The 24,034-nt window shown below is 56.8% G+C and overlaps 1 protein-coding gene across 8 annotated transcripts in view; it reads right to left on the bottom strand.

Moving 5' to 3' along the window:
* Window positions 1-1,610: 1,610 nt before the first annotated feature.
* USP20 (ubiquitin specific peptidase 20) overlaps window positions 1,611-24,034 on the bottom strand; it is a 38,478-nt gene continuing 16,054 nt past the window's right edge. For 5 of the 8 annotated variants that reach the window (XM_069476927.1, XM_069476930.1, XM_069476928.1 and 2 more), the window contains 22 exons: window positions 22,083-22,136; window positions 21,110-21,172; window positions 20,610-20,741; window positions 19,435-19,531; window positions 18,862-18,931; window positions 17,197-17,310; window positions 16,110-16,188; window positions 13,383-13,827; window positions 12,883-13,020; window positions 12,530-12,645; window positions 12,115-12,287; window positions 11,478-11,572; window positions 8,458-8,491; window positions 8,248-8,293; window positions 7,606-7,786; window positions 7,407-7,533; window positions 6,897-7,066; window positions 6,736-6,817; window positions 5,632-5,740; window positions 4,452-4,554; window positions 3,527-3,598; window positions 1,611-3,178 (listed from right to left, as the gene is read on the bottom strand). In XM_069476927.1, coding sequence (XP_069333028.1) covers window positions 3,018-3,178; window positions 3,527-3,598; window positions 4,452-4,554; window positions 5,632-5,740; window positions 6,736-6,817; window positions 6,897-7,066; window positions 7,407-7,533; window positions 7,606-7,786; window positions 8,248-8,293; window positions 8,458-8,491; window positions 11,478-11,572; window positions 12,115-12,287; window positions 12,530-12,645; window positions 12,883-13,020; window positions 13,383-13,827; window positions 16,110-16,188; window positions 17,197-17,310; window positions 18,862-18,931; window positions 19,435-19,531; window positions 20,610-20,741; window positions 21,110-21,172; window positions 22,083-22,136 — 2,661 coding nt within the window. In that variant the 3' untranslated portion in view covers window positions 1,611-3,017. The remainder of the gene's footprint in view (window positions 3,179-3,526; window positions 3,599-4,451; window positions 4,555-5,631; window positions 5,741-6,735; window positions 6,818-6,896; window positions 7,067-7,406; window positions 7,534-7,605; window positions 7,787-8,247; window positions 8,294-8,457; window positions 8,492-11,477; window positions 11,573-12,114; window positions 12,288-12,529; window positions 12,646-12,882; window positions 13,021-13,382; window positions 13,828-16,109; window positions 16,189-17,196; window positions 17,311-18,861; window positions 18,932-19,434; window positions 19,532-20,609; window positions 20,742-21,109; window positions 21,173-22,082; window positions 22,137-24,034) is intronic. The other 3 variants (XM_069476933.1, XM_069476934.1, XM_069476935.1) reach the window with 3 other exon arrangements.

The following is a 24,034-nucleotide window of genomic DNA, read 5'->3' as shown; positions in this document are numbered from 1 at the left end:
ACATTCCTGAGACCCCTTTCCAGAACATAATTTGCCCACAATGTTTGCTGCTTTTTCATAGCTTTCCCCACGGGCGTTAATTTCTTCTGCACTTGAGCTGCCTGTAGTCCCAGCCACTCAGAGGCCGAGGTGGGAGGATGGCTTGAGGCCAGGAGTTGGAGGCTGCAGCGAGCTCTGATCCCGCCACTGCACTCTAGCCTGGGCAACAGGGTAAGACTTAGTCCCTCTTAAAAAAAAAAAAAAAAAAAAATTTTCCTACACACTTGTCTCGCCCTTGCTACAGCAAACAAGTTTGTGCATCAGCAGGTAAAGCTGTATCAGGGAATAGCCAGAGGGAGGTGCCATTCCCAAAGCCCACTCGCTACCCCCAGAATGGGGCAGCGTGAGATTCTGGGGATAGTTTACGTTGGCTCTGAATTTGCAACAGAACTAAGGTAGGAGACTACTCTTTCCAGGCGGCTGCACCTTGCAAATGTATTTTCTGGGGCAGGTTTGTGAGAAGAACCACAGGCAGGTGGAGAGGCCGGTGCTGAAGGCGACACCTCGCCCGCAGAGGCCCCCACGCTGCAGGGTGGCTTTCCGGCCCCTCTAACAGGCCTGCTGGCGCCACGCCCAGCCACAGAGTAGCACAACAGAGCCGGGGCGCCAGCGTTTCCTGCCCGGCTCGTCTGAGGTGAACCACCACAGACTCCGGAATCTAAGTCCGACTGAGCCCTAAAAGCCAGGTGTCTCAGTATAAAGGAAACATTGAGACAAACTGGTACCTCTTTCTCTGCCACCTTCCCATAGTGCAAGACATGTCTCCAAACCTGCGAAATAAATCCTCCAGACAAAATTCATTCTCATCTTCCACGTTAAAGAAACGTCAGTCACAAAACATGGATCACGGCACTTCACAGGTATATAACCTTCAAATGTGAGCGAAGCTAAAAATATCGCAGAGCTACGCGCATAATATGAGATTTGAGTGACATGCAGGCAAGGAGACAGCTCCAGGCGGGTCAGCCCCGGGGGCAGGCCCTTGTCACCCATCTTTTCATTGTTTATGTTGAACATGTTTCTCTATGCTCATATCTGATGGGATTTTACAAGTGTTTTTAAAGTAATATATAAAGTCTCAAATTCTTCTGCCCCCCCCCCCAAAAGCCCAAAAAGTGAAAACCCAGTGAAAAAGGCAGGACTGTGGAACAGCAGCCCCGGGGAGCCCCGAGCGCGGACAGCGAGGCTGCAGTGAGCACAGGGCCTGGGAGGGAGGCAGCCACCTGTCTGGGTGGCCAGTGGGGAACCAGCCTGTGGGATGTGCCCACACCTGGCTCTGCTTCTCTGGGCAGGAGCTGGCTGCAGGAAAGGCAAGGTGCTGACGGGTGTCAAAAGTGGCCTGGCCTCCGCGTCCCCCAGCCTCGGCAGCCTCCATCCAGATGGGCCCTGGCTTCAGCAAGCCCTGCGCAAAGCCCCCGCCCGCGCCGGTCATTTGTAACATGACCACCGCGGCTGGACAGACCTGTGAGGACAGAAGACCCTCCACCCCGCCCCACGGGTGGCGGAGCTCCACCTTTCCCCCCAGGACAGAGCTGGCCGCAGGGAGCGCAGAGGCAACAGTGCGGGCTGCAGGGACGCATCTGTTTATTATGACATTCTGAGCACAAGCTGGACCTCGCGGACCTGGGGCAGTCACAACCGGCACAGTGGACTCCACAGCCAAAGTGCAACAGCACCGCAAGGGCTCTGCGGTGGCAGCTCTGAGAAGACCATGGCCAATGTGAAGAAATTCCCCCAGAGGCCGCCGACTTGGCGGGGAAGGAGCAGGGTCCCGGTAAAGCAGGATCCCAGCAGTGAGGCTTGGGCCTGCTCGAACTGCCTGCTGGAATTCACCAGCGTCTGCCTCTCCACACACGAAGGCCACAGCAGTTTGGGGGCTTGGCTCCAGGACCCCTTCCCCACCCCCATCTGCTTCTCCCTCACGAGGTGAGGACCTCGCCCTGGGGGCTGGGACACCACTGGGGACAAGCCTCAGCCTCGGCACTTCCAAGGACCTACGTGTGGGAGCTGCCCCTGCGCTCGGTCCCCAGGGCGGGCTCAGGCCTGGGGGGCGAAGGGAGGTGTCTTCTGCAGCATCAGCCCCAGGGAAGCTGCACGAGCAGCAAACGCCAGCAGTGTGAGGTATTTCGGTGTCACCATCTGGTCCTTGGTGGGGGCCTGGCACACAGTCGACGAGGAGGGTCTGCTGAACTGCAAGGCGCATGGCAGCCAATCGGGGACAGGCCCAGCAGCACGGGGTGACTGGCCCGGCTCCTCCAAAACACCCCCACCTGGCAAATCCAGCCACTCGCCCCAGTCACCGAGTCCAGAGTCTTTAGTCTGCAGGAAGATGCGAGTGCCCAGGACTTCAGGAGCCTTTCTGGTGACGGGCAGGAGGTGCAGGGGTGAAGCGGGGCTACCAGGAAGGACAAGCACGAGGCCCTCACTGCCTGGAGCTTTCAGCCGCTCCGTGCCGGCTCTGACCGCTCCCTCTGCACATCTTTGGGGACAACTCCTGCAAAGCAGCAGCAACTCTGTCCCAGGTCACAGCCTCTGACTGAGGGTGGCATCGGGCTCCAGGAACAAAAGCTGGGCCCGAGCTAGCAAGAGGGCAGGTTTGGGGGACACAATGACAGTGACTGACGTGGGCACTGCCAGGACTAGGACCCAAATAAATGTCACTGGTCTTGGTCCTTTAGACAAGCCTGAAGTGAGCACGTTTCCTAGCGACAGCATCACTCGCTGAGCCAAACCGACCTGCCCGCGTGTCTACGCACCGGGCTGTCTACAGAGGCCGGCTCCGCTGCGAGCAGGCGCGCCCTGCGCAGGGAGGGGCAGGCGCGGGGCCTGCAGCTGGCACACCCAGGCTTCCTCCCCAGCCGCTGGAAGGTGTGTTCTGGGACTTGCTCTTTGGACACTCAAGGGGACAAAAGAGGGAGGAGAGGACCTGAGTCCCCTGGAGGGGCGCGGCCAGGACAACTTACAGGCTGACCCGCAAGTCATATGGCCCGGGTCTCAGCTTCGATTTTTTGCTCCCCATGCAAGCTCTCCGGGTCCTGCAGCTGGGCCACGGTCTGCCGGATGGCGATCTCGGGGCCACCTCCATACAGGTTGTTCAGGTAGGTCCAGGTCTCCTCAGAAATCTGCCCGTAGTCAGCTCCTGCAGGGCACAGAGGCGGCACAGCTGGGCAGGGGGCTCCAGAGTGCCAGGCCCCAAATGGGTGGGAGGGCAACCAAGGGCATCTGCGCAAAGCTGTCAAATGGAAGTCTCAGAACTTTCCAGGAATATCCGTTTTGCCTCAGAGGCCCCATCTCTGGCTGTGTTCCTTGTTTCCCAGGGTGGGGTTGACAAAGGGCAGGCAAGGCCAGCAGCTTTGTCAAGGAAAGGCAGGGTGGGGTGAGGGGGTGAGGGGCCCGACTCTGGGACAGGCCGGGGACCAGGCAGCTCCCCGGCAGCCGGAAGGGCAGAGGGAGCCTGCGAGGCCAGGGCTGGGGCCGTGAGACTCACCTGGCTTCAGCTGGACGTGGCCGCTGCCCTTGACCTGCGCGATCCTGCTGTTGTCAATGGGCCCGGGGGGCTCTGGAACAGACACATCAGGCTCAGCGTGCCCGGGCCCCTCCGCCCTCCGAAGGCAGAGCCATTCTCAGGTGAGACGCCAGCACCCGCGGCCACAGAGGCTGCCCAGGCGCCCGGGTCGGCATGAAGTCTTTAACGGGGGCGCCTGGGTCACCACACCTTGGACGCCCCCCCACCCAGAGGGAATTTCTAGGACACACGTGACAGTTTCAGACTCCAGCGTGTTGCAGTGGGAGCCAGTGGCGCTTGACAACGTCCCCATCTGACACAGCTGCCCTCGCTGAGCCCCTTCCCAGGCACCCCACTGTCCCACCGAATCCTCAGCAACTGCATCCCGGTCGGTGCTCGTGCCCTGCGGAACCCGCTGGCTCTGCCCACCCTGCCGGCCCCCGAAGGCTCGGCTCTGCTGCTCTTTCCTGGGGACTTGGGGAAGCCTGGGGGTCCCTTGTGATGGGGCCTGTTTCCACCTCTGCCCATCCAAGGGGTCGGGCGACACAGCCCAAGTCACTCCCTGAGAGTCTGAAACCATCTGTCAACTAAAACCTATAATCCAGGCAACGGAATCCCCTAAGGAAAGGGCCCCGAGATGACAGCAGCCTGCCCTGGTCACCTGCAGGGAGCGGAGAGGGAAGGGACAGGGCAGAGCAGCAACGGCCTCCCGTCATCCCCTGCAGCGGGCTCTGCGGCGATGGGCGGTCCCACCTCGGGGCGGAGGAGCACCCATGCGCTCTGCTCCCCACTGCAGAGGGGCACAGGCCCCAGGCTCCCCGAGAGGACCGAAGAGCCCCCTCTCACCACCCCTCATCTTCCAGCACGCGGGCTCCCGGGGGTGGGCTCCAGGCCCCAGCCCACTCACCGCTGTCCTTGCCCTTGACGAAGGCCTCCCACTCCCGGAACCACTGCATGCTGATGCAGTAGATGACGCTGGGAGACTCCTCGGCCTGGAACGCCTTGTTCAGCTGCGCAGGGCCGGGCGGAAGGGGACGGGGATGGGGTCAGCCTCTCCTTTCCCCTCAGCAAGCGTTTCCCAAGGGCCCACCCCAATCCCTCACCTCTGGCTCCTACAGGAACATCCGACACTCAGAGTAGAAAACTTAGAGCTCCCGGACACGTTCAGAGAAAATGAAGCATCCCACCACCTCAGCACTGCCGCTAACACTCTGTGAATCCCTGACAACTTTTAACACAACTGAGGGCACGTGGTGGACGCCATCTCCCCCACTTACTAGAACGTGCCATTTGCTCACACCACTGACTATTCTCACGGGATTTCCCGATACCCACAGAGCGGAGTCCCTCGGCCTCTACCCAGCAGACGGCCTCGACCCCCTGCTCTGCCCGTCTCGGGTACGAGACACCAGCTTAGAGTCGGGCCGAGAGTCCAGGTCTGGGGGCTGAGCAGACGGTCCAGGGGCTTGGCCACTGCGAAGGCCCCACAGGCCCCTCAGCCCACCCGCCCCTTCCCCTCCACTGTAGCGACAGGTCCCCCGAGAGAGCAGCACTGCAGGGAGGGCGTAAGCCCGGGAGCCGCGTGCTCAAACATGGCGCCTGTCACAGAAATCCCTCCTCTACCCGGGATCGCACTGAGTCCTGCCGCGTAGCTTGCTGTCTTCACTCACAGCTTATCTTGGGCACCTTCCAACACCCGTCGGCAGAGCCCAGTGGTTCTCAACTAGGGGGGACTCTGCTCCCCAGGGGACCCCCGGCAACGTCTAGAGATCATTTTGGTTATCACCGGCATCTAGTGGGCAGAGGCCAGGGACGCTGCTGAACAACCTACAACACGGGACAGCCCCATGATAAAGAATTATTGGCCCACAACAACAGAGCCAAGGTTGAGCACAGGACACGTCCACTCTCTTCTTTCCACAGAGGCCAGGTGATGGGCCTACACTTGCTAAACCCGGGACAGGTCCTCTTAAATGTCTGACTGTGCACTCGCCTACAGAACACGTCTTCCAAACACAGTCTGGCTGCTCAGGGCCCTTTGGTCCCCACGTGCCCATATGTTCCCCAAGCTGCCCTCCTGTGTGCACCTTGATGAAGGTGTCAATCTCTGTCCTCCTGCGCTTGGCCAGCGCCTCAATCTCCACCTGGCAGATGGAGCACACGTACAGGTGGTTCACAGCGGGGCCGCCCCCAAACCTGCACCAGGGTGGGAGGAGAGAAACAAGCCCTGAAGGGGGCCCCTTGGGGAGGCGGCGGGACCTGCCGGAGAGCCATTACCACCCTCCACTTGGCGGCGGCTCCTGCCCACCCGTCAGCACCCTTGGGGCCTGTGTGCTGCTTTTCTGCCGTCCTCACTAGGCCGTGAGCTCACAGAGCCGGCAGGGCACCTGCGTGTACACAGGGCCCAGCGGAGCACCCGCTTCGTGGCTGGAGGGCAGACTGGTGCTCTTGCCGCATCTGCTGGCTCCGGCGCAGAGCAGTGCTGGCCAAGAGCTGCCCCAGCCAGACCCTGAGGACGACATCACAGGAAGGCTGCAGGTAGGACAGTAAGTGTCCCAAGCGTGGAGGACCCCACGGGATTTGGGGGCACATCTCCCAGAGTTCCTGACCCACCCGCTGGCAGCTGGGCAGGGAGAAGGCTGCTCCTGACTCGCCACTGGGTGCGGCAGGGCCGCTGCAGGGAGAGGCAGTCGGCCCCTCCCAGCCTGTATGACCACATGCTCGGCTGCGACAGACCCCACCCCCCGGCTGCAGAGTGACCCAGGCCTGGGCTGGCGAGTGATGGGAGAGCCCTTGGTCTTGACGGACTTCAGCGTGGAAGCCCCCAGGCTAGAGCAGCTGCCCCCACCCTGCAGCCCAAGCCAAAAGCCACCTGAGCCAGGCACAAGGTAGAAGAGAGAGGCCTGGCCCCCTGCCAGCCCCTGCCCTGCAGCCGGTGCCCCCGGGACTTTCCCTGCAATACGCTAATATGCTCGCTTTTGCTTGGGCCAGTTTCCTGTCCCTTGTGACTGGAAGGATCCTGCTGGATTCCACAAGCAACGCGTCATTCCCACGAGACACCTGGAGGCAGGGGCTGCCTCTGCCCAGGTAGAGACCGCGTGGGGTCCTGGCGGCGTTCCTCCCCTGCCTCCTTCCCCGCGCAGCTGGGCCCCGGCCAGGCCTGAGGCAGGCTGGCCTCGCGGGCACCTTACCTGTTGTAGAGGTGCTCCCAGACGTTCTGGGGCAGGATGACGACCAGGTCGTCGATGTAGTGGTATTTGTTGGGCGGGATGCCTGGGGAAGGAGCACAGGAGGGGAGGGCTGGGGGCTCGGCCCGCCTGCCGTGCACTCCCCCATGGGAAGGGCGCCTCACCTCCATGCGAGCAGAGGAAGGTCTGGTTGGTGATGGGCCCCGGCTCAGCGAAGGTGTTGAACTTGTTGAGCCACTCTCGGGACACGTAGAACCGCAGCAGGCTGGGCTCCCGCATGGCAGCCAGGGACACCACCTGCTGCCGCTCACGCACGGCCTCCTCGCTGCTCTTCCTGGGGAGGGCGGAGCCACTGTGCCAAGGCCGCTGCCATGCCCACCTGAGTGTACCTGCCCAGCTCTGCCCATCACCTCTTGAACCCCTTGGTGACTGTCCCCGCCCTGTGCCACGGGACCCTGCAGAAGGCTCAACCCTGCCTCCTTGGGCTCCCCACAGCAGCCAGAGGGCTCTTCCTCAAAAACCCGAATCCGTACTCCACTCTCAGCTCAAACCCTTCCAGGCTGCTCCCCCACCCACACCCAGGGGAGCACCCTGGGAGCAGAGCAGGACCTCCAGGCCACAGGTCCCAGGGACTGGGGCGCCCGCCGACCCACGCAGACCTGCCCGGCACCCACCTGTAAAAGAGCACGTAGCCCTCGGCGTTCTGCACCACCGTCTCGTGGACCTCGGTGACATACTGGTCGTCGAACTCGTACCACTGCCCATTGATCACGTTCTGGCAGTAGGCGATGTAGTGCCCACCTGCGGCGGCAGAGCAGGTGGGTTACAGGGACCCTGGGAGGTGGGGGGGCTGGGGGAGGAGGTGCCACTCACTGCCTGCTGTGCCGTGGTGGCAGATGACTGAGAGGAGGTCGTAGGTGGTGATCTGGGACGTGCACTCCTTGGCCAGGAAGGGGCGCAGGTCGAGCCCCTCGAGGGGGAAGGAGACGTGGCTGTTGATCTTGAACGAGTACGTCACCTCGTGCCGAAAGCGCTTCAGGTGGACACACAGGATCTGCGGGGAGGAGGGGAGGGTGCCGGTCATGCCAGGGTCACCTGGTGGAAGTAACAGGAGCCCCGGCACAGAGGCCTCAGCCGGCTGACCCCATGACAACAAAAGCATCCACATGGGAGCCACGCCAGGCTCACTCTAAACCACACGGATCACTTTCGGGCTCCGCTGCTGAGAGGGACCGTCCCCTGCTAGCAACGGGAATCCACGCCTGTCTTACTTGAGGTGGCACCTCAGCACCCCCACGCCTGCCTCCCATTGGGTCCTCACAGAACATGCTGAGCGATGAATGGGCTGAGGCCACGAAGAGAGAGGGCACTAAGTCACAAATTGAAAAACGCCCTCTGCCACCCTTCCCAGGAGGTCTCTCAGCCAAAGCAACGGACCCTCCTTGGGTCCCTTAGAGCGGCAGCTCTGGAGCAGTGAGACGTTGGCATGGAGGGGCCGGACGAGCCCCCACTCACCTCCGGCAGCCGCAGGACTCTGCAGTACTTCACCCCATTCCGCAGCCTGGGGAGGGAGCGTGAGCAAGGCTCAGTGTCGGTGCAGGGTGGGGGCGGGGGGCAGCCCTCCCACCCCGGGCACTTCCAGGAGGTCCGGATCGTGCTCTGGGGGGGGGGGGGGGGGGGGGGAACCCAGGGCAAAGGTGGGAAAAGCCCCGAACGCACACTTACTTCTTGCACCGCTCACAGCTGTACATGTTGTCACCTGGGGCGTAAAACAAATGGTCAGAAGTTAGCAGGGAAGGGAAATGGGGAGCAGAAAAAGCAAATATGATGATTTATGCTTAAGGAATAAAACCCAAGAGGTATGGGAAGGAAGGCCTGGGCTGGAACCTCAAAGACAGAATCCATAAAAAGGAAAACATGGATATATTTGATCCTACAAACACTTCAACACCTGTATAGATATCACCAAAACAAAATTAAAAGACAAAAAGCAAAATGGGAGGGAAATGCAACATTGAAGACAAAACGTATTGAAATCTTTTTTTTTTTTTTTTTTTTTTAAACAAGGTCTTGCTCTGCCACCCAGGCTGGAGCACAATGGTATGATCACAGCTCAAATCTCGAACTCCTGGCCTCAACTGATCCTCCTGCCCTGGCCTCCCAAAGTGCTGAGACTACAGGTGTGGCCGCCACGTCTGACCAAAATCTTACTGTGTAAAGAGTTTCCCCCTACCTCTAGCTACAAAAGTTAACTCAAAATGGATCAAAGATCTAAATGGAAGAGTTAAAACTATAAAATTCTTAGAACAAAACAGAGAAAAGCTTCATGACATTGGATTTGGCAATGATTTCTTGGATACAACACCAAAAGCACAGGCTATGTAAGCAGAAGTAGATAAACTGGACTCCATCAAAATCCAAAACTCTGTGACTCAAAGGAGACAACTGACAGAATGAAAAGCAACCTACAGAGTGTGGGAGAATATTTACAAATCATATATCTGATAAGGCGTCAATGTCTACACTATATAAAGAACTCCTACAACCCAAACAACTGATTACAGAACGGGCAAAGGATCTGAAATAGACATTATTCCAAAGAAGATACATGAACAGCCAATGCACACATGGAAAGGTGCTCGACGTTAGGGAACTGTCGATCACAGCCACGATGACACGCCCCCTCACGCCCATCAGGATGGCTACTGCCCCACACCCCCAGAAAACGGCAACTGTGGATGAGGACGTGGGTACACTGGAACCCTCCACGCAATCGGGGCGGCCGCTGTGGATGACAGGATGGTGGTTCCTCAAGAACTAGAGATAGAACTGCCACCTGACCTGACACATAGCAAAGGTTGCGAGGAGAGATTTATACACCTGTGTTCACAGGAGCATCATCCGCAACAGCTAAAATGTGCAAGCGACCTAAGTGTCGGCTGCTGGATGGACGTATAGACAAAATGTGGTGCAGCCATACAACAGAATATTATCCAGCCTAAAACACAAAATTCTGACACATGCTACAATGGAGATAAACCTTGAGGACGTTATGCTCAGTAAAAGAAGTCACAAAAAGACAAGTATTGCATGATCCCACTCCCATGAGGCATCTAGGGTAGTCAAAGTCACAGAGACAGCAGAATGGTGGGTGCCTGGGAAGAGAGGAGGGGAAAGGAGGGAGCTGTTTAAGAGATACAAAGTTTCCGTTTTGTAAGATGAAAAAGCTCTGGAGATGGGTGGTGGTGACGGCTGCACAACAATGTGCATGTACTTGATGCCACAAACTAGACACACGTTAAAAATAACATGAAAAATGGTGACAGTGGTGGCTGGGTGCCGAGGCTCACACTGTGATCCCAACACTTTGGGAGGCTGAGGTAGGAGGATTGCTTGAGGCCAAGAGTGTGAGACCAGCCTGAGCAATATAGTGAGACCCCAACTCCACACACAAAAAAAAAAAAAGCTAAAAAAATTAGCAAGGCATGGTGGCTCACGCCTATAATCCCAGCTACTCAGGAGGCTGAGGCAAGAGAATCGCTTGAGTCCAGCAGTGTGAGGCTGCAGTGAGCTATGATCATGCCACTCCAGCCAGCGTGACAGAGACCCTGTTTCTCGGAAAAAAAAAAAAAAAAAAAGTTATGGTGGTAAATTTTTTTTTTTTTTTTTTTGAGACAGAGTGTTGCTTTGTTTCCCTGGCTAGAGTGAGTGCTGTGGCGTCAGCCTAGCTCACAGCAACCTCAAACTCCTGGGCTTAAGCGATCCTACTGCCTCAGCCTCCCGAGTAGCTGGGACTACAGGCATGCGCCACCATGCCCGGCTAATTTTTTCTATATATATTTTAGTTGGCCAGATAATTTCTTTCTATTTTTAGTAGAGAGGGGGTCTCGCTCTTGCTCAGGCTGGTCTCGAACTCCTGACCTTGAGCGATCCACCCGCCTCGGCCTCCCAGAGTGCTAGGATTACAGGAGTGAGCCACCGCGCCCGGCTCATGGTGGTAAATTTTATGTTATGTGTATTTTATCACAATTAAAAGTTGAAAAAAAAGGTTTTCCAATGGTTAAGATGACAAGTAGTGAATGTAAAAACAGGAAAAGGACAGGAATGGGAAATTTCGAAATAAGAAATAAAAACAAGGCTGAGCACAATGGCTCATGCCTATAATCCTAGCACTCTGGGGAAGCTGAGGCGGGAGGATCGCTTGAGGACAGGAGTTCGAGGCCAGCCTAAGAAAGAGGGAGACCCCCATCTCTACTAAAAATAGAAAAAATTAGCCAGGCGTGCTGGTGTGCACCTGTAGTCCAGCTACTTGGGAGGCTGAAACAGTAGGATTGCTTGAGCCCAGAAGTTGGAGGCTGCAGTGAGCTAGGCTGACGTCATGGCACTCTAGCCCAGGTGACAGAGACTCTGTCTCAAAAAAAAAAGAAAAAAAAAAGAAAAGAAAAGAAATACAAATCGCCACTACACTTAACAAAAAGTGTTAAAACTCAGCAATTATCAAGGAAATGCAAAATTTAAGCACGTGATTTTTACCAACCAGATTGGTAAAAAAAAAATAAAAATAGTTTAACACCAAGAATCACAAGGCGGTGGGACTGGGCGAACACAAAGCCCCAGTCCGGCAGGCAGCAGGAGTGGGAATCTAGCTCTGGAAGCAAGTCCAGTCGAGCATCCTGCCAGCCCTGGGCTGCACACCTGCCTGCACGTGACCCCCCAGGACCCCCTCCGCCAGCCAGGCCACTCACCCTTCAGCTCATCAGCGGCGAAGAAGGCAGCGAGGCAGTCTTCCAGAGTGACCACAGGCCCCCAAAACCAGCTGGGGGTACAGGACACCACAAACCTACAGAGACAGAAAAGGGAGCCAGGCGTTGCCAGGGCTGTTCAGGTCTGAGCCCCAAAAGGACCATGAAGGCCCAGAAAGGTAGCCTGGCATGGCGGGTGGGGGCAGAGGTCTGGAGCCAGACACCTCTGTGCCCTTGGGCGAGTGACGTCCCTTTCCCTGAGCCTGGGGACTTCCCCATCTGTGACGGCAGGTCTCTGGCCTCAGGCAGGCAAGGCAGCCCCTAGAAAGCTGCAGCTGCCCTTCCCACTGGCCAGGCCTGCGTCTCGCTGCTGCCCTCACTCCTGCCCGCCACACGGTCACCTCCCTGCTGTCATGGGACCTTCAGCTTCATGGGACCATCCAATCCTGGCCTCCCCAAAATGGCCAAGGAGCCCTGTCCCTGCCATCTAGCAAACTCCCATACAGCTTCGCCTCCAGCTCCTCCAGACCCTCCCTGGTCCCTGAAAACGCTGGGACTTCGCTGTGTAGTCTGTCTCCAGCCCAGGAAAGCCAGGACAGGGCCCAGTTTATGTCCCCAGCTGGCGGGAGGGTGTGCGCACCGTCGGATGTACTCCATGATGAAGGCCAGCCAGCCCTGGGCGGCATAGCTGTCCCCACAGGCTCCTGGCTTGGCCGGCACATTCTGGTAGATGGCCGAGTGGAGCTTGGCCAGGTCCTCCTTGCCAGGAATGGGCAGGGACAGGTCCTGGAATGTCTCCACTGTGGTGGACACCTGTGGGGTTGAAGATCAGCCTGGTGCCCACCTTCTGGCAGCGCCTGCACCCCAAACCCCGGCCGGCAGGTGAGGGACGGGAGGGCCTGCTCCCCAGGCCCCGGACACGGGAGCCCCACACCAGGGCCCTCCCTGGAGAAAGGCAGGAGAACTGACGGAGAACCCAGCCCACCCCGACCAGAGCGAGGGCTGCTGGGCCACTGGCAGCCCGGTCTGGCCCTTCCCACCCTTGGGGCACCCACCCGGTCACAGGTGAGACACTGCACGAGGCTGAGGATGGAGCCGTCGAAGATGTCTGAGATGACACTGCGGTAGCGCTGCTCCTTCCGCCTCCGGCTGCCAGAGCTCATGACCTGGGCTGGGGACACAGCACAGGACTAGGCCCAGCCTCCAGCCACCTGGCTGGGGTAAGGCACGGGCACTGGGGCGTCTGTCAACGGGGCTCCCAGACTCGTGTCCCAAAGTGCTATAAGGGTTCAGAGACGACACGTGAGTACACGGCAGAGCCCCTGGCAACAGGTGGTCAAAGACGGCAGCTGCAGGCACGGCTTACACCCCCCGCCCCGATGGCCTTCCCTCCCGGCCACCCCCGAACCTTTCTTCAGCACGTAGGACGGCCCCATCCTCACGGGGCTCGCGCGAGGAGGGCTGCTGGACAGCTTGGAGTGGCCCTCGTGGTGGACGGGGCTGCAGGGGCGGGAGGAGCTGCGCAGGTGGGCATCGTTGTCCGGCTCTGGGGACAGAGAGGGGACTGTGCTGCACCAGGGCATCCAGGCCAGGGTCCCCACTCAGTTCCATGGCCTTGGCAGGAAGGACACCTGCCAGCACCTCCTAACAGCATGAAGGCTGAACCGAGTGTGTCTCCTCTGTCCTGTGCCCACCCCTGGCCCCAAAGGACACTCCAGAACAGGGCTGTCCATCAGCTATGTGAACCTGGTCACATCGGCCGCCCCGTGGCTGACTTCCCACTGCAAGCTGGGTCTAGTGGAAGAAGCCACCCCCCAGGTGGGCTACTGCGCGTCGGTGCGTGGCACAGCGGAGGGACTAGGCAGACAGGGCTGTGATTTCTCCCAGCAGCCCTCAGCCACCTGATACCTGGCGTCCAGCAGGGGCTTGTGGACGGTGGTGATGGTGGCCGTGCGTCTGTGGGCTGGTCGTCAAGGGCAGCCATGGCCGTGTCCACATCAGCGTCCTCATCCACTTGCTCCGAGTTTGTGCGCTGCTGGCCCCAGGAGAACTTGCGGTCCTTCATCCGCTCCTTCTCGGAGATGGCGCGGCCCGCCTCGTCCGGGATCAGCAGCTCCGTCTCCTCCTGCGAGCCGCCCCCGCCACGACCCTGTCCGTCACCCTCACCCCGGTCGCTGCTCGAGTCGCAGGACAGGAACTCGTCCTCTGACGGGCTCCGGTCGCCCTCCCGCTTCTCATCCATGTCGCTCGAGTCTGAGTCCCGAGCTTCTGTCAGTGTCACCGTGGCCACCACCGGCTCTTTGAGCTCCTCGTGCAGCTGGTCCATCAGGCAGCGCAGGAACTCCTGGGTGTCCTAGAACCAGGAGCTGCGTCAACAGGCCTTGCCCGGGGCACCCGAGGACCCAGCCTCTGCCTAGTGGGTGCTCATGGGGACGGGCTGCTCAACCCCCCACAGCAGCCTCCGAGGACGGTCTGTCCTAACGCCATTCTGCTGAGGACACTGAGGCTCAGAGAGGCTAAGGGACTCCTCCCAGGGCACACAGCTGTAAAACGGGAGGGCCAGATGCGCACCTGGGTCCGTCCGACCCCCTGGCTCATGCTCTGAATCACCTACAACGGCTGTGAGCTCATCGTAGGAGCAGAGAGGGAGGTACCACACTCAGCGCTAGAGTCACCCTGCTCCCTAAAGGTGCGGGAGCCCAGGGAAGGATGAGGGAGCGCGACACTAACCGGGAAGGCTCAGCCAAGTCCTGCACCAAGTGATACCACCCATAGGTCAGGCCAACCTCCATGATCCACCCTTCCTCTGCCTCCCGCTTCTCTCCCAGTCCCTCTGTCAGCCCCCATGTACCTCTCTTGCCCCCTCAGCTTGTGTGCCTGAATCTTCCCTTGCGACACTGTGGCCTGAGTACAGGCCTGGAGGCAGCTCTCACCTTCCCGCAGACCCGAGTATGACTTGGACTAAGCTGCCTCTGCAGGCGTGGCTGGGTCTCAGATCACAGCGGTGACAGTTTTATTCTGACCACTCTGTGACTGGGCCACCAGCCCAGCAGGAAGCCAGGGCAGCAGGAGGTGCTCTGCAAGGTCAGACGGCGGCGACAGCGCCAACCCGGACAGCTGGAGGCACCCATGGTGGTGGTGGCGGGCCATGAAGGAGGATCTTGGTTCCAAGGCCAGCTCCGCCCATGTCAGAAGCAGGCCCCAGCCCAAGTCCCGACGGGGGAGGGAGGGGTCAGGCAGCCCCAGAGCCAGCCTCGAGCCTCGGCAGGGCTTGGGACGCACTTCCTTGGGCACAGTGTTGGCCAAGATCAGAGGGACTGAACACCAGCTACGCTGCAGCAGGGAGAGGGACACATGTCCTGTGTCGGGCGTGCTGAAAAGCCCTTTTAAGAACAAGGCTTTAATATGCCATCTACTTCTCTTTCTGGTTCTTCCTTTCAACAAAAGTACTGTGTTCCTTGTCAAACTTTTAATCCATGCGGAAGCATGAAACCATCCTCCGGCCATTGAGAAAGGCCCACAGCTGCGTCTACGTTTCAGACTCAGACAAGTCCCCTGCCTCATGCCCGAGAGCCAGAGAAAGGTACTTCTGCCGGAGCCCAGACGGATACCACGCGGCCCTACCTAACAGCGTCCTCACCCAGGGCCGAGGCCCGGCACGGTGCCTCGTGCAGACACGGGGCAGCGCTGTGGTGAGAGGCGGGCTCAGCCAGGCCTGAATCCCATCCTTGCTACCGTGCGCTGTGTGACCCGAGTGAGGTGTAGAACCTCTCTGAGCCTCAGCTCCTTACCTGTAACACGCACGTGGGTGACAACAGTACCCACTTCATCAGAGTTCTGTGAGGATTAAAAGGGCCGCATTTACATGGCACATCATGACCACTTGACAAACAGACCACAGTACATTTGGACCATTGCAGATGTTATTATTCCGCAAAAAGAGGTGTTTCAGGCAGCCCTGGGCTTCTCAGACAGGAGCCAAACGCCCAGCAGATCTCACCCTGGACAGGACAGCAGGCAGGGTGATGGCGGCAGGACAGGGCCGAAGGCACCCCCCCCGTGACCACCTCTCCAGCCGTGGTCCCACGTCCGGCAGCAGCAGAGGCAGCCCAGACAGGTCCAGCTCTGCTCGCAGGCCCAGCAGCCAAAGCCCCGGCCGTGGAGCAGCGCCGGGCAGGCACCCGCTTGTCTTGCTCTCGTAATTTTATTGAATAGAAAACACGGTTGGTTTCAAAGGCGTTCACCAGATTAAAAACTTTTTTTAATCAAAATTTTTACATTAATAAAAGTGAAATTTTGCCTGTGGTTTGGGGAATAAGAAACCATGTGCCGTTCTGAGTGCAGCACTGAGGGACATGGACTCAGGCTGGGCTGCCTGAGTTCAAACTTCCCCGTCATGTACCAGTGGTGAGACCTGGGCCCGGGACTTGGTCCCCTGGGCCTCAGTCTCCCCACCTGTACGGTGGGGATAAACACCAGCAGGTTGCTGGGAGGCTCCAATGTCCTTGCACGCGTGACAGGTTAGACGTGAGAGCCCGGTCTGCGGGGCCTGCCGGCTGCTCAGCTCCTGCTGCCACTTCCACTCTGGCTTTGGCTTCACAGCCAGGCCTGGGAACGGCCCAGGTGTCCCCTTACCTGCTGGGCATAGCCTCGAAACATTGGGTTGACCAACTTGATCCCGTGAGACAGGCTGGTGGGGACCACGTAGCTCGGCCTGTGGGAAGACCACACCGTCAGTGTAGGTGGCCTCGTGGGGCCATCCGACCCTGAGAGAAGCGGGCAGCCGGACGCTGGACAGACTCAGAGGTGTGTCCTGAGGTTTGGGGAGGGGCCACCCCAGCCAGGGGCCCCAGCAGGCTCACACAATTCCATGGACAAGAGGGAAAGCGTCAAGTCACGGTGGCCTTGCCTAGGCAGGGAGCTCCTGACCGGGATGGCATCATTTCCCACTAGTCCGCGACAAGCCCACTCTAAATGCTGTTTTCATTCTAAAATATTTATTGTGGTTTTTCTCATTTTAAAAGTCTTATGTTCATTATTAAAAAATCTTAAATTTCAGAAAAACACAACAAATAAACACTACCACTGATGGCACCATCCCAAGATAACTATCATTAAGATTTCTAGATTTTTCTGTGAAAACACAAACAAAAGTACATACAGGTAAACACTTAAACTTGGCTTCTGACATAATTGGAATTATATTATATCATATGTTTTTTAATCTGCTTCTGTACTTAATATATTTCTATGGACTCATTTTAAATTATGCCCGACTAAGACATTTCCTGGAGAAGCAGATCTCGTCCAAGCTTCTGGTCTTTAATTCATTTCACACTACGCCAGAAGCCCCGGCCCAGCTCCACACATGCAGAGTCGGGCCGAGGCCCAGCACGGGTCACACACCTCTTTTGGCACAGATGCTGAGCTGCCAGCCAGGGTCAACACCAGGTTCAAATTCTAGCTTCCCTTTCGCAGGCCGAGTCACCTTGAGCAAGCTACTTAAAGCTCTCTGCATCTTGGTTTCCCCATTTGTAAAACAGGGTTGGGGGCGGCCGCAGCCCACAGGCTTGCTGGGGCAAGCATTTGCCAAAGCATCACCTGGGGCAAAGTAAGGCAAGCGCTGGACTCGGGGCCAAAGCCATAGGAAGTGCTCGATCAAGGGCGCTGCCAGAAAACCCAGTCCCGCACACTGCCCAAGGTCAGGGCCTGGGTCACTCACCGTTTCTTGTGCCAGACCTCAGAGACCAGCTTCTGGTAACTCTTGCACAGGGCTGGCTTCTTGTCTGTGCGCACCAGGCCTCCACACTCCAGGAAGAACTGGGTCAGCGGCGGGCTGTGGGCAGGGGAGAGGGAGCTGGGTCAGAAGGGGAAGAGCTGGGTACAGAAGCAAGAGCCCGAGCACTTGTGCAGGGACACACAGAGGCCCCCTGGACCCAGAAACATCTGCAGATGACTAGAAGGATCCCACCTGTATGGGCTGGTTTGTGTCCCCCTAAAATCCCCAGGTTGAAGTCCTAACTCCCAGCATCTCAGCATATCTGGAGACAGGGACTTTAAGGAGGTGACTAAGTTAAAATGAGGCTGTTAGGGTGGATCCTAATCCAACATGACCATTCTTCTAAGAAGAGGAAACTTGGACACACAAGGGAGACATCAGACACACGTGCACACAGAGGAAAGAGCACGTGAGGACCCAGGGAGAAGGTGGACGTCTACAAGCCAAGGAAGAGGCCTCGGAGGGAACCAACCCTGCCCACACGTTGACGGCAGACTTCCAGCCTCCAGAGCTCAGAGACTGTAAGTTTCTGTTGTTGAAGCCCCCCAGTCTGTGGTGCTTTGCAGGGCTGCCCCAGGAACGAAAACGCCCCCTTTCTCTCCTGGGTTAGCCGCGAATTTCCCGATGGAGGCCCAGAGGCCTGGGGACGGTTGTTGCATGAACAAGAGAGGAACCAGCTCCTCCTCCTCCCAGTGGCCCATTCTGCAGAAGGCGTCTCCCCAGGTGAAGACATCTCCCCCGCTCCTCTTTTCCTTATTATGTATTTATTTATTTAAGAGACAGGGTCTCACTCTGTTGCCCGGGCTGGAGCACAGGGGCTGTTCCCAGGTGTAATCATAGCGTACAACGGCCTCGAACTCCTGGGCTCAAGCGATCCTGCTTCACCCTCCCAAGTAGCAGGGACTACAGGTGTGCACCACTGCACCCACACCTTATGTTTTTAAAAGTTATCTTGTTACATAAGAAAAATACATTTATTGTAAGAAAATTAGAAGATATAAATAAGCAAACAACAATAATTCACCTTTATCCTTCCAGACTTTTCTATGCATACATATCCATTCCCTCCCTCTTTCCCTTAACATATATACGCCGAATCCCCGCTGGGTAGGAGACCAGGAGCTCGAGGCCATTGTGCGCTGTGATTACAGACACGGGAGACATCCCTGGCCTCACAGCTGCTGGCTCATCCTCGGAGGAAAATAACACGTCCCCCACGATGAGACGGGGCCACACAAAGCTTTATAGCCTTTGTCCCACACTCGCCAGCTTCTGAACCCCTTCCTGTTGCAGGGACTGCCGTCCTGCATTCACTGTGAGGCTGGGCTACAGTGAACCTATATCCCTGGCAGTTGGGCCTTTAAATTGTTTAGAGCAACGAGTATCCTGGAATAAACAACTTTCTTCACATCTTTGGTTACATCCTTAGGATAAACTCCGACCAGAGGGACTGCTGGGTCAAAGGAGATACCTGACTTTATGGATTGATGCATCTGTGCGCAACACGGCAACATGGCAACACAGCTTGGGGGCTGCTGCTGCTCCCAGGGCTTTGGCAGGGTCAGCCCCCGGCACCCACACCCCCACCCCCAGGCGACTGACACCTACCAATTGGACAGGGCCTGCAGGGCGGCGTTCATGTAGCAGGAGTTCCCGAGGTTCTTCATGCCCGTGAGGCCTGGGGAACAAACATGACGAGGAGAGGTGAGCGCCCTGGAGGAGACCCCGCGAGTCATACTCGGCTGTGGCTCTCAGCCCCCCAGGACCCATGCAGAGGACATGGGTACAGGTGTTCCACCTCAGAAATCTTCCAAGTAAGTTAATGTGGTTCCTGCTTACACGGCTACAGTTACCTGAGTGTATTTAACAGAAAGGCTCCTTTGTCCTCCCAGCCCCACCAGGCCCGCTGTCCATGCCAGACGGACGAGGAGGCTGGGGGGCAAAGGGGCCATTTGCCCAGGGTCACATGGCTGAGAGAGGAACAAAGGCCAGGTCTCCAGGACCTCAGCTAGGCTGGCTCTCCAAGGGAAGCCACCACGCTGTGCAGCTCACCCGCCACCCTGCCCTTCCCCGCGGGCAGCACGGCGTGAGCAGAGACGGAGACGAGACCCTGGTGCTTTCCAACTTCTGGCTGAGGCCCCAGCCTGGCCCCACAGCCTCCCCTGCTCTGGGGGCCGTTACCTCGAGGTTTCAGGTCATCGTCCTCTGACTCGGACTCTCCTTCGTCAGCCACGGCGATGGGAACAGCTTTCAGAGGATGGGAGGGTGGCGGAGAGTCCTGTGTTAAAGACCCAGAGGAAGAACAGGAGGGAGAAGGCGAGAGCCTGGGGTCAGAGGCCCATGTGCCCCGCTCCCCGAGGGAGGGAAACCCCACAGCCCCACGCCGGGCTGAGTCAGTCCATCAGAGCAGAGGACTCTGTGGGGTTGGTGGCCTCACCCTGGGAACTTCCTGACTTGTATTTTTTATTTGCAATAATGAAATAATAATTTATTTATAATTTGGGAAAAAAATAGAAACAGAAAAAACATGCAATCCCATTTTCCTGAAAACCACTGTTAATAGTCTGTATGCATATATGTAGACTTAGCTGTTAACACAGCCATAGATACATAAAAACAGAACATTGCATGTATTATTTTATAGCTTTTATAAAAACTCAGAAATATCTACCAAGTTCATAAATGTATTCAGTAAGCACTTATCGAGCACCTCTCAGACCGTCTAAATGGGGTGGAGACAGCAGCACACGTGCAAACCGTCCCGGCGTCCCAGCCTCTGGCACTCCAGGGGCTGACTGACCATTCCCCAGGGGCCGGCCGGGCGGGGCCCTGCAGGGTGTGGCTTGCTGACCTGCCATCCCCAGGGGCTGCACAGCACCCCGCTGCTCTCTGGCCAACACGTCACCCAGGTGTTTTCCCCGAGTTTCCCATAGAATAGGACACTGCGGTCACTACTCAGGATTCTCTTAAGGAACGTTTTGCACCCGGGATTGCCAGGGCTGTGACCTTGTTAGCCCTCTCCACAAGGTCTGGAAGGGTCTACCCTCACGTTGTGGCCCTGAGCCCATCCCCACCCTGTACTTCCACGTGGCTGCCCCACAACCTCTGTGCTCCTTGAGGGAGGTGCCACCCTTAGTCACCTCTGCCCCTCGCAGCCTCACACGAGCCTTGGCACATGGTCAGGCTCAGTGAGCAGTTGCTGACACGAGCTCCTCAAAGTCACCTGCACACACACCAACCCAGGAACAGGCTGCGTCTGAGACCCACAGACCCACATTCCACCAATGCACCGGTCACACTGCCCTGGTCCTTGACAGTGTCGCCAACAACCAAAGTGACCCCACGGCATCTATTACCTGCTCCGAGAACTTGCATGCGCAGCTCGGTGGGGGCGCTGGCAGCCGCTGCTGCAGGAATACCTCCTTCTCACAGGCATAACACCACACGCGGAACGTGGTCAGGTTCACTGTCAAGTTGTGCTTTTTTGCCTAGAGGGAAGGAACCTAAATAAGGGCAGAGTTACACAGGCCTACCAGTTGCCCCAGCATGCATTGGGGCTGCCTCTGCTCCCCAGCCTCAGTAAGAGGCCCCGTCAAGGCAGACGCTGGAAGCTCGGTTTTTGCTCACCCTCCGGCCAGGAAACCAAAGGCTGCCATTTACCAAACAGGTGCACATGCAAAATGCTTTCACCCTCACTCTCCTGCTTCTTTGCAGCACCCCTGCTACAATGACCCCATTTTGCAGCCCTGCCACTGAGGCCCAGAGCAGGCGGATGGAGCCCGGAGGGGGCTGGAGCTGGGGCTTGAGCCCCAGGCAATCTGGCTGCGGAGCCCATGCTCTCGACCACCACACTCACCTGTGCGTGGATGGTGCTGTGGTCGGCAAAGGACTCCCCGCAGCCAACGTAGGGGCAGGCAACCTGGGGAGAGGGAGGGAGAGAGAACCGGGATTGGCCAAGAGCGCGTGTCAAGGCAGTGTCTCTGACTCCACCCCAACGTCAGTCAGCGTCCCCCAACTCTACCAAACAGGACCCACAAGGGATTGAGGCTCTACCACCCCAAAGGAACACAGGTTGCTACACCTGAAGCTCACACTGGGCAGGGACGGCCACCGTAAACATTGCCCCTGTGTCTTCTGCAAAGACTGACTGGATGTCTTCACCCCCTAGCTCTTTTTTGCTTCTATTTGTGAGGGTTGGTAAAAAAGACATTTTAAGTAACAGTCATTTTTAGTATGACTATAAAAATACATATGTATAGAGAAATCTTAAGATACTACAAAGAAAAAAAGAAAATTACCTGTAATTCTACCACCCAGAAAAACTTGTCATGTTTTTCCACATCTGCTGCTTATTAAAAAGGGTAAAAGGAATCAAAGCATTTCCGGATTCTCTTGGACACCGCTCCGGGCCACGTACCACACTACGCCCATCTCAGTCATCTGTCCTGTGAGTCACACCCCACCCAGGGACAGCTGTCAGTGTGCCAGCGTGGGCACACGGGGAATCGAAGGCCCAGGGGAGAGACCAGACTGGCCCAGGGAGAGACTGCTAGGCGTCAAAGCCAAGACGCTCACATCGCCTCTCACACGTGTGCCGGTACAGAATCTTGCCTTTTGTGAAGATGGGACCATTCAGTCCAGAGTCTCCTCCAACTTGCTTTTATCCTGTCATTTTTAACGGCTTTCAGAGTGTCCAGCCCAGGCACTTGCTATCTCTGGAGCCCTGTGCCCCTGCCCGAGGTTTCTGGCGGCACCCACGAGGGACAGACGTTCCCAACCCCGAGTCCAGAGTGAGCTCCATACCCGCAACGGCCACAAGGATCCTTTACCTGGAGACAGGCCCACAGGTTTGGTCCAGTGACACCACAGGACTGACAGGTTCCCTGTGTGAGTTAAGGTGAGAGAGAAAGAACAAGAGTGAGCGGCCCAGGGGGGCTGAGCGCGGGGGCTGCTCCCGCCTGGAGGGTGCCCCGCCTGGCTCCACCCGGCTGACCCACGCTAAAGGTCTCAGCCTCAAGGCCCTGCCTCAGAAAGGCCTTTGCCGCTTTGCCCATCTAAGTCGGGATCCTCACGGGGGCACTTTATATCTTACTGTTTGAATTTTTATTATGTACCTATAAAGAAATTTTCAAATAAAATGATTTATTTAAAACTTAAACAGACCCCTTTATATACTCTCTCATCACCTCTTCTACTCTGCCTTCATGGAACTTATTTATTTAAGCCTTTCTCCCCATTCAGACTCTGGGCTCCATGTGAGAGGGATGCTCTGTTTGACCTACACCTGTGAATTCACAGGGCCTGGTACAAATTAGGAGATCAATATACCTGTTGACCACTGAAAACACCCAGGTTTCTGGTGGTCTGGCTGACAGAACCTGCTCCTTGTCTACCAAGATCCTTTCTCCCCGCCCTGCTTTAATAATAGAACACACGAATTTTAGCTGAGCATATAGCCAGCCAGCTACAGACTGTTTCCCAGCCTCCACTGTGATCATGTGGCTCTTCTAGTCAATGAGATGACAGCAAGTCATGCGCGCCATTTCTGAGCTGTGTGCCACCCTTGCTCTTTCTCCTCTTACCACTGGCTGGAATATGGATATGATGGCAGGAGCTGAGGCAACCACCATTTGGACTCAGAGATGAAAGCCACATGTTAAGAATGGCAATGCCACCCTACCAGCCCTACCTCCCTCTGGTCTGTTCTATGAGAGAGAAATAAACTTCTATCTCATTTAAGCTACTGTATTTCAGGGTCTCTTTGTTACAGCAACTTAAACTGTGCCCTAACTAATTTTGTCTGTGCATGTCTAGAACAGCAGTTCCCAGCTGCGATCCTACAGCATCTGCCGTGCTCCCGTCAGTTGTGAGATGAATTCTATGTGACGGTCTCTGCTGCAGTTACAGTGCCAGGCGCTCTCAGAGTGAGGACGGACACCTGGTGAGGGACTGCAGTGAGCCGAGTCTCCAGCCAAGGTCTTTACACGTTGCTCATGTGGTCCCCACCAGTCTGTCCAGAGGTCCCACCAAGATCCCCTTTGCACAGATGAGAAACTGGAGCTCAGAGAGGTCACACCTTGTTACAGAGCAAGGTCAGAAGGTGAAGCCCAGGATCCTGGGCCCCTGAGCAGCAAGGTCCCCAAAGCTCCCACCAGGAAAGGCTGGTATCCCCCTGCAGGTAGCCACGCTGGCCCCCAAGCCTCCAGGCAAACTCCTCCTCCTCACTAAACGCAGGTTCTGGCCGTGTTAGTGAAGAGCCTGCACACAGAACCCTCAGGAGGGTTGAGGAGAAGCAGCTCATCCCACACTACGGGCCTGAGATCTGCAATCTGAGATTTAGGGTCTCACTGGGGACGCTGCAGGCGGCAGGAGATGAGCTTGTCTGCTGAGCAGACTCAGAACAGCCCCTGACCCTCTGAATTGTAATCTCTTGTGAGTTTTTAATTTCACATTTCACTCCCATCTTCCCAGCTTTTTATTTTCACTTCAGTCATTTGATTTATGAAAGTATTACATGCTTACTGTAGCAATTCAAACTGTATGCTATACATGATTTGAAGTATAGTATATAAAGTACATATATACTGTAATAATTGAAGTACATCCCTCTGTTCATTCTAATACAAACATACACACTTAGATCTTCGGGGGTGATTTTTAGTAAAAATAAGATCACACAATACATACTTCTTTGTAGCACGCGTTTGTCATCTACTTATGGTCACTTTTCTAAGTCTGTACAGAGGCCACATCTCATTCTTTGCAATAACTGCACCGTGTC

This window comes from Eulemur rufifrons, chromosome 7 (assembly GCF_041146395.1).
Source record: "Eulemur rufifrons isolate Redbay chromosome 7, OSU_ERuf_1, whole genome shotgun sequence".
In the NCBI taxonomy this organism is placed as follows: domain Eukaryota; kingdom Metazoa; phylum Chordata; class Mammalia; order Primates; family Lemuridae; genus Eulemur; species Eulemur rufifrons.
The sequence above is the reverse complement of the archived record's forward strand: the minus strand, read 5'-3'. Positions and strand labels throughout refer to the sequence as shown.